Source organism: Lycorma delicatula, chromosome 4 (genome assembly GCF_047948215.1).
Source record: "Lycorma delicatula isolate Av1 chromosome 4, ASM4794821v1, whole genome shotgun sequence".
NCBI lineage: Eukaryota > Metazoa > Arthropoda > Insecta > Hemiptera > Fulgoridae > Lycorma > Lycorma delicatula.
This window is the reverse complement of record NC_134458.1, coordinates 182,178,923-182,193,783: the sequence shown is the minus strand read 5'-3', so window position 1 is coordinate 182,193,783 and position 14,861 is coordinate 182,178,923. Positions and strand designations below refer to the sequence as shown.

General features: G+C 32.8%; 1 protein-coding gene across 1 annotated transcript in view; it reads left to right on the top strand.

Moving 5' to 3' along the window:
- The first annotated feature begins 8,724 nt into the window (after positions 1–8,724).
- The window catches only part of r (carbamoyl-phosphate synthetase 2, aspartate transcarbamylase, and dihydroorotase rudimentary), a 153,790-nt gene continuing 147,653 nt past the window's right edge, over positions 8,725–14,861 (top strand). The window contains exon 1 of the mRNA XM_075364808.1: positions 8,725–9,027. Within this exon, the coding sequence (XP_075220923.1) occupies positions 8,922–9,027 (106 nt within the window). The 5' untranslated portion in view covers positions 8,725–8,921. The remainder of the gene's footprint in view (positions 9,028–14,861) is intronic.

Below are 14,861 nucleotides of genomic sequence, written 5' to 3'. Positions count from 1 at the left end.
GTACAAGACTACACTTCATTTACACTCATACATATCATCCTCATTCATCCTCTGAAGAATTATCTAAACGGTAGTTACTGTAGGATAAAAAAAAAATCCGTCTGTTTTGGTTGCGTTAAGACATTTTCCTATTGCTCTGTGTGGTTTTTTAATTTTGATTAGTTTTACGGTTTCTGATTGCATTGTACGTTAACAAGTGTGGTAGATAATTCACTGGACGTGTTTTTTTAATATATATTCTATATTGGATGATTTTGGACAACGGACGACCTTTTTACAGTGATTTTGAATTTTTATTGCTTTATTGACCGTTTGCAATAAGGGTTACATTCGCTTGTTAGTATTGTTTGTGTGTGTGTATTTGTAAGTAGACAATAAGAATTATTTCTTATCTAGTTGAATAATAAGCTGTAGTCAAAGTGATAACATTGAAACACATTAGAGTTACATTAATTTTAATTGTAAACAAGATAGCAGGTGGTTATCTTTCTGATAACAGAGACTGTGTTTCGCTTAGGTAGATAAGCTCAATCAGGAAAAGATAGTTAAATTGCCTTTAACGAATACTAATCGTAGCACTCTCCCGCATGATTTGACCGAGGAGTTGGCTACGCGGATGGATGTTGATTTTGTTATCACGTCGGAGCCGAATATGTATGTCGCATCTGGTAATGGTGATGTTGGTGGTACGAGTTCGTTGTAGACTGGCAGAGAGAGGAGACGGCTTAATAGCCTTGGAGTTAGCTCCGTCTGTACTTGTCGGGGTGTACATTACCCCAAATTGTGACATTTCCCGTTATGCCGAGTTCATGAATAAGTTACATGAACTGGTCGCTCGAGCAAGAAGAAGGGTCATAATACTGGGTGACTTCAATTGCAAGATAATAGAAGCTGACTGCACTGTCACTAACAGGCGGGGAGAGATTCTTGCGGATTTGATGCATCTGCATGGGCTATATTGCTTAAATGATGGTATTCCCATGTACACGGCTAGGGGACACTCTTCTATCCTCGATCTCGTTATTTTGGATGGTCGGTGGGATAAGGAGCTTTGCTCCTTGAAGGTGCTTACGGAGCATATTGCTAGCGATCATCTAGCCACGTCAATTGAGTTGCAAGATCCGTCATTGAGAGTGAGGGTCGGTGGCCCGCCGTTCCGTCTGTCCAACCGGCAGGTGGTTATGGCTGTAAATAGAGTACTAGAGAGTAATTGTTCAATTGAATTTAATTCCAGCGGTACGTCAAGAGATTATCAAAGATGAGATTGTACAGTTCGAAATGAAGTATCAGGGTTTCAAGCCGGTATATTGGTGGACCCCCAACAATTGCGCAGATATGGAGGGAGCTACAATCCAACCCGAGACATAAGCAGTGGTTGCATCAAAATGATAAATCAAATAATGCAAAACCATTTTTGTGACAGGCAGACTGGCCATTCAAGCTGTATCACAAGTGGTATACTGGGCTAAGGAGGTTAGACAAGGCACATGGGGGATGAGGGGTATCCCTGTCTTGGTATTCTTGAATATCCGGAACGCATTTGGTTCCATGCCTTGAAACGTTATAATGTCTGCCTTGGTAAATAAGGGCATTGGTAATTACCTGATTAAACAAGTTGATGATTATTTAAATGAGAGATGGAGACTTTGAAAGAGTGCTTCAGTTTCCAGATGTTTGGGTGGTTCCCACATGGTTCAGTGTTGAGCCCTCTCCTTTAGGACATTGTTTTTGACGATATATTGGGTGTTTGATTGCTGCAGCATACACAGTCAATTGCTTATGCAAATGATTTAGACCTTATGATTAGTGGCAGAACAAAACAGGAGATCCTGCACAGGGGTAATGCTGCGCTTGATTTGATCCATGTATGGTTGAGAGACCATGGTCTGGAACTTGCTTTTGATAAGTGTCTGTGTGTTTCCTGTACAGGGAAATATAGAGTTAATCCATCAGGTTGGGGGTTGGGAATCATCGCATACAAGAAAGCCTTAAGGTGAAGTACCTTGGTGTCACAATCAACAAGTCACTACGGTTCAGCGAAAACGTTTTGGAGTGCTTGTGAAAGGGCTGAAAGGACTCTTATGGCATTTAGTCGTCTGACAACTTCACAGGTTGCACTGCGGGTATCTAAACGTCAAGCCATTAAGTCGGTGGTATCTTCCATTATGTTATATGCTGTCTGTTTGGAAGGATGCAGTTGGTATACAGAGGAACCGAGTCAGACTAGAGAGAATTCATCGAAGAGCCTTGCTAGATGTAGTGGCAGCATATCGGACGACTTCTTATGACACAGTATATGTACTGGCCATGACTCCCTCCATAGACCTTTTGGTTCTTGAACGTGCCCATAAGTATGAAGGCGATACAATGCTGAAGTTAGAAATGAAACACTAAGAGTATGGCAAGACAGATGGAACTTGGGTGTCAAGGCTGGATGGACGAGGAGATTAATTCCCGATTTAAGAGTATGGTATAATAAAAGGTTTGGTGAGACGACCTTTTACCTGACAGAAATGTTATCTGGTCACGGTAATATTGAAGTATATTTGTATGGGATTGGGAGGAGGGAGTTGCCTGACTGTATGTATTGTAGTGAATGGATCTTAGCTGAGTACACCCTCTTAAAGCGTGAGGAATGGATGGAACAACGTAGTTGAGCTGGTATTGCAAATCTGGAGCCGGAGGACATAGTTCCGTATATGTTGGCATCGCAGAGTAACTAGAGGAAAGTGGAGGAATACTCGAGGGAGGTGCTTTGATGGAAAAATATGGAAGGTAGAAGAAGAGGGTTCTAGTGTAAGGTTGGGTGGACAGCCTCAGTTGAGAGAACCGGCATGCTAAGGTGTGCCAATTTTGATGATCGACTGAGGACTCCAAGGGAGACTAGGTTAAGGGATACAAATGAAAAGATCCGATACCAGTGGGGGAATCCAGTAATGGAATACCCCCATTAGAGTGGGCAATAAAGAATGAAAATATCCAACTGGGGGGCTGACCTGCCATGCCAGACTTACTACCGGGAGGTGAGGAGGCCCCTTTGAGTTAAAGGACACTCCCCTTTTTTTCTTTTTCCTGTTTAGCCTCCGGTAATTACCGTTCAGATAATACTTCAGAGGATGAATGAGGATGATATGTATGAGTGTAAATGAGGTGTAGTCTTGTACATTCTCAGTTCGACCATTCCTGAGATGTGTGATTAATTGAAACCCAACCACCAAAGAACACTGGTATCCACGATCTAGTATTCAAATTCGTGTAAAAATAACTTACTTTACTAGGACTTGAACGCTGGAACTCTCAACTTCCAAATCAGCTGATTTGGGAAGACATGTTCACCACTAGACGAACCCGGTGGGTCAAAAAAAGGACACTCCCCTGGGCTGAGCTTTACTTAACTGTAAGTCCGACCCAGGGGAGTAGGAAAAAAATGTTATGTTTGGTTAACCCACCAAAGTAAGTGGTGAACTCATCTTCCCAAATCAGCTGATTTGGAAGTTAAGAGTTCCAGTGTTCAAGTCCTAGTAAAGGCAATTACTTTTGTATGGATTTGAATACTAGATCGTGAATATTGGTGTTCTTCGGTGGTTGTGTTTCAATTAACCACACCATTTCAGGAATGGTCAAACTGAGACTGTACAAGACTACACTCATCCATATCATCCTCATTCATCCTCTGACGTAATACCTAACAGTGATTCCCGGAGGCTAAACAGGAAAAAAATAGGTTATTATGGTGTTAGTTATTGTACAGCTTGTTTGAGTAATGCCTTCATGGCAGGTATAGGGTCAAGTTGTGGGGAGGGGTTTTAGTTGGTGAAAGCCCGATATTGCCATCTGTATGGGCAGGCAGCGGCTAGTGGAGTTTTCCCCTCCAACGAAAAAAATAAACGTTGGGTTTAATTAGGAGAGAGAAGTGGAGAGGTTTTTTAGTCAGTAGAAATCTGACATATCCTGCTGTAAGGGTTATGGGAATCTTTAGAGAATTATTTAATTACTATACAAAATTATTTATACTAAAGAAAAAAAAAAGTTTAAAAATAAAATTTTTAGTCATTGAGTTTTTTATTACTTATACTTTAATAATACAGATGTCAGTGAATTGGACCATTTTAAAAACACAATTAGCAATATTGTATTCATTTAATTTTTAACTATATAAACAAATTTTATATATAACGTCTTTCAGTTTTATAAAAATAGCATTCTTTAGATGACCATTTTGCTGTATGCACCATTAAATTGTTTGTGTAGTCTCATCATTCTTTACACACACTTTTACAAGCATGCACATTGAGTACAGTTGCAACAGGTTTGTTCTCCTTTATTTCCTGCCTTAATGATATTTTTATGTATATATTTATTTTTTATCTCCAATTTTCTGTTTAATATTATTTTATTTCATCATTTTATATTTTTCATACATAATGTTTTCATTTTTTTATTTTAAGAAAAAGTAATAAAGGAAAGAAACAGAAAGAATTAAAATAGGAAGTGGGAAAGGTAATAGGAAAGGAAGGGCAAGAAGGAAGTAGGAAAGAAGAAGGATAAGGTTTTTGTTTAATTTAGAAGCTCTATCCCATCCATGTTGTCTGTGCCTGCTGCCTGTATCATCACTTTCTGTCTGAGCAATGAATTCTCCGATGACTAAATTCATTCTAACTTTTCCTATTATTGTTAGCTATTGTAAACTTCTTGGTTTGCATGTCATGTTGGCAACTTTGTCTCATAACACGTAATGTGAATAAATTATATTAATTTCTAATCAGTAAATACTGGTTAAATAAATTACTGATTTAGTAAAGTAATTATTTAAAACAAGTTGAATAAACATTTAGTTTTATAATTAAATACTGATCTGGTATTTAGTACAAGGAGTAGTATACTTGTACAAGTATAGTAGTATACTTGTACTACTATATAGTAGTACTACTATATAGTATATAGTATCACTTCGTAAAGTAAAAGTAATTACTGAAATATACCCACTGATTAATTGTTATTTACAAGTTTAAATTTTATAATTCAGGTAGATTTTGATTTTTTTTTTTTGTATCTGATAACCAAATTTATTTATTGCTACTTATGTCTTCCAGTAAAAGTGAAACTCAATTTTCTGTCAGTTGGTATGAATTAAATGAACAACTTTTGTGCAGGCTTTAAAAAATAACTGAATAGTTTTAAATAAGCTTCTATCTTAAAAGACTATTGCCACAAAAAAGAATGCATGAAGTGAAATTATTAAGCTATTCGAACAAACAATTTGGCATTAAACCATTATTGAACAGATGAAGAAATTGATAAATATCATGAAAACTGATAAAAGACAGACCAGAAATAAGTCAATTAAACTACAACCAAATTTTTAAAAAAATCTTAGAGCAATATGAGGAGGAGTCAATATTAAAAGACGTACCAGGGCACTTGCTGTGTGAAAAACTGTCGTTTTTCTATTCCATCATAAAAATGCACCATTCCCCTCACTACTCCTTCTAAAATGACTGTGGTTTAAAAATTCTGTTAATTCAGGAAACAAATTAAGATTAGGGCTATTTGGTGAGTGTGTAAATATTTCCTAGCCAAACTTTTACTGATACACATTAATTGTTACAGCAAACGTGGAAATGTTAGTGTTAAACAAAATAGGATGGATAACAATCCATATACTTTAATGAAAAGCGAGTAAGTGTTGTTCAAGAGAATGCTCAGAATTTAGGTGATATCTATTTTTTTTTTTATTTTAAAGGAGTTTCAGAACAATGACGCTTAAATAACTGTTTATTTTTTTGGTACTTACGTATTAACGCCACCGCAGCTACAGCTTTATTTAAAAACAAAGCAGTCAATCGAATTTCAGTGGAAAATGAGCCGATATAGAGTTTAACATAGATTCAAAACAGTCTATTAATTTTAATAAATGGTTAAAATTTATTTATTTTATAAATATATAGCCAAACTTAACCTACGCTCGCTAACCTTGACTAATTAACAGGAGTGTTTTGATTATTTAAATAATAAATAATTGCAATAATTACTGAATTTATTAAATAAATATTCAAAAAATTACGGTGTTAATTAGTCAAGGTTAGCGAGCGAAGCAAGCGTAGGTTAAATTATATTTATAAAATAAATAACCATTTATTAAAATTAATAAAGAGACTTCATTTTCTACCGAAATCCAATTGACTACTTTGTTTTTAAATAAAGCTGTAGCTGCGGTGGCGTTAATACGTAAGTATCATTTTTTTTTTTGAGATTACAGGCATCAACTGCATTGGTCAGTCTTTTTGCCAGATGGAATTTTGTAGTTATAAAAAATGTCATGCCTGATTGGTATTCGAATGGTTATAATAACTGGTTATTGTTTTTAACATAGATCTACCTAACTTTTGTGTATCACTAGTAACAGTATTCATTGATCTCCAGTTTCAAATGTTAAACAATTAGAGAAGAAGCTTTACGATGAGAATGTGAATATAATGTCTGTAAGAGATAACACTTACAAAACAAGAAAATTATATGTGCAAGAAACTGTTACTAACAATACGACAAATGAAACAAATTCACCATAATTAAATACAACTATAAGAATTATTAGCAATCATTTGATATTGGCATAAAAAAATCTGAATATAGAAAACAGAACTAGGTCTCATTATGAAATAATAAATATAAAGAGCATATTGTTGTATGTATCTGTTATAGGTAGGTTCACCACTTTTAATTAGCATTTCAGCAGCTACAGGTTGGGAGTTTTATATAACTATCAGGTAGGCAAGTCCTCATGCAGAAACAGGATAACTTCTATAAAAACAAATACATAACTCAATGGGTCCCAGATCTTTAACATGCATCCTGAGGATGGAAAATCAAAACCCACAAAATTCCTTGGAACAAAGGAATATTGTCTAAAGGAAAAGAATGGATGGTGAGTCAGCAACATCTACATATAGAGGAGCCATATCTCAAGACAACAATCCCTTCCAGATGGGACCAAATGAAGTTGATCAATGATATTGTACTTGTACAAACAATTATAAGGCCGAAGACAGAAGCTACAGACCTGCTAGGCCCAAAATTAAATAGTAGATTTGAATACTCTATAACTTCTTTTTTAAATAACTTTTAATTATTAAGAAATTTAAGTTGCTTGCATAAATCTATAATTATTTTATACAATTTTTAGAATTTAAAAAAATAATTAAGAAAAAAATTATAAATATTACACAGCATTTAGGAAATATACTGATTCAAATTTTTAACTTATAGGATGTCATATTTTTTATGTCATTACATTTGACTAAATTGTAATATAAATAAAATACAGTATTTAAAAAGAAAATGAATATTTAGAAAAAAAAAAAGATAGAGTAGAGATATATCTAAGAGAAAACAATAGGATTAGTTTTTGGCCATCTTTAAAATTCATTATCATAATCATAGTGATCATTATTGGGTGTCAGCCATCAGCCTGTAGTTATTGTATAAATAAATTGAATATAAAGATTTTTCATATTCAAAATCTAGGACTGATGAACATGAATCAACAGTTAACTGTAAAACATTCACTACATAAATGTGAAACTTGAAAACTACACCCTAAATTTGCTGTACCTTGTTGGTAGGCAAGGGATCTTGGATAAATACTACTACAAGGAGGTCGGCCTGTACAAATTTTGAAGATCTTGAATATAGGGAGCTACATTACTTGCTTCACCTGCAGTGAAATAAAATGGTGGTGATCCTATGATTGCAAATACCTTTATTACTGAATTAGTTTCTTTCCAGTGTAAAACAGCTAAAGTTGTAGAGAATTCTTCGAAAGTTAGATAAATTTTTTACTAGATTAAATTTTTTTTTAAATGTTGCATTTAAAAAATGATTTGGTGTGATGTTCAGTTGATTTAGAAAATCTCAGTAACCCAGCGGGTTGGTCTAGTAGTGAATGCGTCTTCCCAAATCAGCTGATTTGAAAGTCGAAAGTTCTAGCATTCAAGTCCCAGTAAAGGCAGTTACTTTTATACGTATTTGAATACTAGATCGTGGATACTGGTGTTCTTTGGTGGTTGGGTTTCAATTAACCACACATCTCAGGAATGGTCGAACTTAGACTTTTCAAGAATAAATTCATTTACACTCATCCATATCAACCTCTGAAGTAATAACTGAACCGTAATTCCCGGAGGCTAAACAGGATAAAAGAAAGAAAGTCTCAGTGGTGTGGATGGTAAACTTAATTATAAAAAAGTAAAAATGTTAAATAAAAGAACAAAAAACTTAAATTTAGAAGAAAAATTTCACGATATGATTTTTTAAAACTCCAGTTTATGTAGGGAAAATACTGAACCCCAAATAATAAATTTACAGTTATAATATTATGCAATATATTTTATAAAAACAGTAAACATTTTATTTACCATTATTAGATTTACGCGCAAATTAAGCAGATTTAATTAGGAAATTAATACATTTTACAATACCTGTTTTGGGCAATTATAATTAATGCATATTTAAAATATATATTTTGCTCTCATTTCAATAACGCAAAAATAAAAAAACCGGTTACCTTTATTGGAAATTTTTTTGTTTTATGGTTATCAAGATTATTTAACACTAAGTAATTTCGTGCATCAGTTACCACTTAAACTTGTACAGATTAAATGCATCCTTCTACTTTTTTTGTACTGCTGTGATTTGTTTACGCATGATATTGATGTTTTTGTAGAAATGTTTGAAATCCTTTCTGACAGATGGCATCACATATCCATGTATTCAACAGGTTGCTGTGGGATTATAAATAAAAACCGGAGAGTTTTGTACGCGTGTGTTAGCAGGGGTTACTGCGGCGTGTTGTTTGCACGTGGTGTCAGCATTTTAATCTGTGAAATAGATTTGTTTATTTAATGTAATTATTGTTTGACATTATGCAACTTACAAATGTAAAAGAAGTGTGCAGTTTGATTTTAGAAGATGGTACGATATTTACTGGAACGAGATTCGGAGCACATGTAGATGTTGACGGTGAAGTAGGTGAGTTACAGTTTTCTGTTAATGTAGTGTGTCTGAGAGCCTGGCAACTTTTTACTATATATATTTTTTTTGATTATAATTTATGCCAAATTCTTTGGGTGATTTTTTTAAGTTGTTTTGACGATTGCTTCCAGAAATATCCCAACTCCGTTTGAAAGGTTTTTACTGTGTGTTTTTAAGTTCGTGTTCATAAGTTTAGTTTATTTATGTTGTATTTGTTATAAATGAATGCAATTGTAAAATATTACATATTTTGAAATTTAATAATTTTGGTAAATTGTCTTTTTTTGATAAATTAGACGTTTTGTATTTTGTATGAACTAGATATGGCAATGTAGCATGTAGTCTTTTCTTGTTCATTTTTATGGATCCAGCTTTTAAAACTTAATAAAATATAATTATACTAATTATTGAAGTATTATGGGACTAAGGATTATGAGGTTATGAAGTTTATCTCATCTACCCAGAAATCAGTTTGTGATTAGCTTTCCAAATAGAGATAGGCTTATATTGTAAAATACTGACTCTTAAAAATTTTACTCTTGTTCTAAACGAGTATATACAGATTATTTACTTTATGACTTTGTTTTGTTAGATTGACATTTTCATACCAGAGTTGCAGTTTCAAAATTTCTCAAGCTGTAAGTTCTGCAGAGGTTGTGTAAATCTTATAATTTAATAACTTAATAAGATTAACTTATAGTTTGAATTTATGATGATTTTCTTGTTTTGAAATTTAAAAAAAGAAAGTTAATAGGATAAAAGGACTACAAAACAAGACTTAATGTGCCACAATATTATATCCAGTTCATGCATGATACAACATGGCTAATTTATCAGCGAGTTTAAAAAAAAATTTATAGGTGCATCAGAAATAGATAAAAATGAATTTTGAAAGTGGAAAATGTAAGAAAAATTTAATTATGATGGTTGTTATGAGCATTATTTTGTATTAAGTTAGTGTTATTTAAATTTAATTATTGTATATTATAATTATTATGTTCCAAAACACAGTATACTCTATTATTTTAATGTAAGCGTGTAATAAATTAAGGAATGCAGTAGAGTTTATTTGCCATTTGTGGTTGTATTTGATATTGTAGGTCTGCTTATTAATTTTTTTTTTTTTAACAAATATCTACAATCTCTTTTCTCTCTCTGATGATTTTGAATAAATACATGTATACATATGTGTGATTATTCCTACTAGTTGGCATTTGTTACTTGCATATATTTTATAAAGAAATGGGATGGATGAAAACATAAAAAAATTGTCCCAGACCCTTTTAGGGAGTCAGATCTGAGACGAACTGAACTAGAAGCCAGCATATTAATCAGCATATAGCTGACTAGTGATATATTTAGGCTGACTACTAGTAAAATGTGGTTTGAATGTTGGTGTACAATTTATATAGAATAGCATGCAAATTAATCCGAACACATGAAATCTTTTGTTTATTTTTATTTTGTTTGTGTTTTATGTTGAGGCTGCACTGCTTGATCACACCCATTCTTTAAATTGTCTCTGAAATGTGAGGTTATTGTTCTTTGGTTATTTAGCAATTTTCATGTTATGTATTTTGTAAAAATTAATTTCATTTTTTATTAAAAAATCATATTTTTGTATTTTCTGTTCTGTGTGTTGATTATATATTAATGTATATAACTTCAAGAAAGCATTCAAAAATTGTTTCTCTTTCTGAGCATACCAGTATGGCACAACAATAAATAGCTTCTGAGTGTGGTATTGGACTAGAGACAGTGAATGTTATTTTAAAACTGTTTAAAGAAACTGGTTCCTTTTCTATTCAAACCAAAGGCAAATGTAGTTGTAAAAGAAAACCACTCCAACTCAGGATCAGTTATTAGTGAGAAAAAGTAAATTTGATCCAGAATTATCTGCTGTGGGCTTAAATCAACAATTAGCAGCCAGTAGAACAGATTTACACAACTGATAAAAACCAACTTCTTGTAGCTAGACAGAAAGCTCATCAGCCAGGTAAAAATTAGAGCTTATCAGCAATGTGCAATAAAAGGCCCTTGTAGGCCAGAGCACATGCTAGCTGGACCAAGGAAGAGACTGAAAAAAGTTATGTTTTTCTACGAATCAATTTTATATTTAGCGGCAAAGGGTTCCATTCGTTAGAAAAGCATGAGATTAAAATACATCATTGGCTCATATCCAACAATCAGTTAAACATGCCCAGGAAAATTGGAGTTTTTCACATTTGAAGGCCCTCGTTCATTACTTCCAATAGATGGTGTGTTGAAAAGTGATGGATATATAAAAATTCTGAAAGAAAGGATTGTGATAGAACTTCAAAACGAATTCCCACAAGGCAACGGAGTGTTCCAACAAGATTTGTTGCCATGCCACACTGCCAGAAAAGTGGAAAATTTTTTTGAAGAACAAAACATTAAAGTGCTTGTGTGGTCAAGCATCTTCCTGAACTTAAACCCAGTTGAACATTTTTTGGCAGTAATCAAAAAACTGCTAAACTAAAATGAATTATACCTAAATTAAAAAAAAAACTAAAATGAATTATAACACAAAAATTGAGCTCGTTAAAGGAATAATATTGGTATAGTTTCATGATGAAAAAATAAAAAGAATGTTTAGTACACTTGTTGAATTGATGCCAGATTGTGTACATGATGATGATTAAGAATAAAGGAGAACATATTAATTACTAGATATTAACAAAAATTGTGTAAGTATGATTTTTTTCTAAATAAAGTTACTCTTTATTAAATGTGTTCGAATTAATTTGCATACTACTGTATGCGTAATTTGCGGCAGAATGGGTATCTCTAAACAAAGGGCAAATAGATGAACTGGAAGTTGGTGAAAGACAGATACTAAGGAAAATCCTAGGGCACAGAAAAACTAATGGTGGTTGGAAGTTAAGGAATAATGAAGAACTTTTTACTGGGAGTTAGATAGAATTACAGAAGGAATATGTAAGCAAAGACCGGCATTCTACAAACATCTGAAAAAATTCGATTCAAACAGGCTTACAAAGAGAATTTTTAACTAGTTTAATGGTGACAAGATGAATGTTAAATGGTTCAAGCAAGTTAAAGTGTACCTAAAGATAGCATTCATAAACATGACGGATTTAAAAGACAGAAGGGTGCTTAGGAAGGTATCTTAGAATTTAAAGGAATCCAGAAGAAAGAATGCATTAAGCTAAAGTGGTTGGAAGAAAGTAGGATATAGTATAGTTAAAGAATGAAGGCGTATTAGAGAGCTAAAAGATTAGCCAGAAGTTAACTGTTCTATGTGGTCCTGTAGTGACCGGTGTGGAAAAAAAACATTAATGAAAAATAATTTGCATTAAAACACTTGTAATTAACAAGTCGTTGTAAATCTAAATAAAATAATACTCTGTTTGCGCTTTGCTATTTACGAAGTTGTACATTGATCTGTGCTGTACAAGTTAATTATTTTTTTTTTACCAATCTTATTTTTACTAACTTAAGAAATGGCTGATATGCATTTAATTTAAGGCCTCACACTTTGCAACACACTTTAGGCGAGGCAGCGGTATCAGAAACATTTTCCCATTCGATTGTTACCCTCTCTTACACAATGTTTTCATCCATTCATAGGTGGCTCAGAGACACAGAAAGCTTAAAACCTTAAAAATATGGTAAATCAGGATGACTATGTTCAATATGTACTCCGTAATTTGAGGAGGGTGTAATAGATGAAATATCTAACCATCACAGAAAAGTAATAGAGAGCTGGGCTTCTACTTCAATGTTATGCAACAGTTTGGAAAGTTTTGCATGACCAGTAGCAACACCGTGCTTATAATTATCAGCGAGGCAAGCAGTTCTACCTCAAAATTATACTCACCTTGTTTGACTATGCCAATGGCTTATCTGAAAATGTACTAAACAAAATTTTTTGAATGATATTTTCTTTACCAATGAAGCCAAATTTACAAGATTGGCCATTCTTGGTCAATTAAAAACCCTCATGTGCATTTCAAAGAACTGTCACCAATATCAGATTTTCTGTTAAGTGTATGGATGGGCTGGTATTCTGGTGACCACTTATTTGTCTTTTCTTTTTTTTTTTTACCTAAAACGCTCAATGGTAAAGATATTTACATTTCTTGATGGCCGATTTTTCACTTTTGCTCGAAGATTTGCCACTAAACTAATGCAGATTACAAGTTCGAGATCACCCAAAAAAGCACATCCAAACAGATCTTTTGTTGAAGAGGCTCAGTAGTAACATGTCCTGCGGCTCAGTAGTAACATGTCCTGCAAAATCTTCCGATCTCAAACCTTTTGACCTTTTTTTATGGGATCATTTAAAGACACTTGTATACAATAACCCCATGGATACCATAGAAGAATTGCACACAGGAATTCTGAGTAGGATTGAGAGGATTCGTCAGATATGTGGCATCTTTGCAAGACTCCAGCAATCAATGAAAAAATGCCTGGATGTATGTAGCCAAATGCAGGAATGAGGGCCAGCATTTTTAACAGCTGTTGTAGTTTATTTTATTATCTGATATGATAATTGAAAAAAAAAACCAGTTTTTTTAATAAGTATTTGTTCATTAAATGAAAAACATGTAATTTAAATTATTTTTCAATATTAATATTATTATATTTTCATGATTTCAGTAATATTTTATTTTACCGTAATATTATTAAATTATAATTTATTACATGATAACATTAATAAAATTATTCCAGTTGAGATCTTGAAGTTTAATAACTTTATTCGGGAGGAAATGAAAACTGGTTTATTTAATCTAGTGACACTTAATGAAGTATTTTTACCATAACTTTGTTATTTGTTTGAATAAATAAGGTGTATTTTTCATTGTCATAAAACGCTTAACATTTTTCGGTATAACATAACATATTTAAATAAACCAGCAGTTGCAAGATATTATCAATTAAAAAGTTTACATGACCATCATTTTGAAATGAGTTGAGAGATCAGGTTCATTATTTTTATACAAACCTATAGATACCTAGTAGCATACAAAATTTCAGCTCGATACGATTAATCTTTCCCGAGAAATAGATTTTTATGTTAAAAATACACAGTGGTGGATAGCTGGTAATGGTAGGTAAACAAGTGCTTCCAGATTTATGTTGATGTGAATTTGGTTCTTTATTTTGATGTTGGGGACCTGCCCTTAATTCTTGAAACAGTTTGTATAAACGCTCTGTATATATATATATATATATATATATATATATATATATATTATTGTAATTTAACCTTTTTTAAAACTGTTCTATTGTACCCTTGTTCTGTTCTTGGTCCTACACCGGGAGATTGTTGGAGAACATCCAACTAAAGTTGATTTATTTAAATGGTTATCTTACAAGTATTTTGACAAATATAAAAGTCTGCTGTTCCTAATAAAATTCAAATTTTTCTAAATTTTCTTTTATTCGAGTTATCTTGCACTATTTTGTTCAGGATTAAATTCCCTACAAGTTGTGTTTAAAAGTTGTTTATGTTTATTACCAATTTAATGAAGTTATTGTACGTTAAACACAAAAAATGGGTTTTTAACCCAGTTTGTTGGTTTTCACCCCAGATTTCTCAAACTCTTTCAGATAAGATTCTGGGACCTATTTTATTTTATTTTTTAGGTCAAAATCCATAAGGCAGTAATTCTGCCCCTTAATTAACTTCCCAAAAATTTTAGTACGACTTCATTTCACCAGGGTAGCCGAAACCCCAAGTGAAATCTTTCACTAGACGTAACTTGCAAACAAAACATTTTAAGACATGTTTATTATGAACTTTTTCCATTATTTTCACTAGTAGTATAGATTATAAAAGTCCC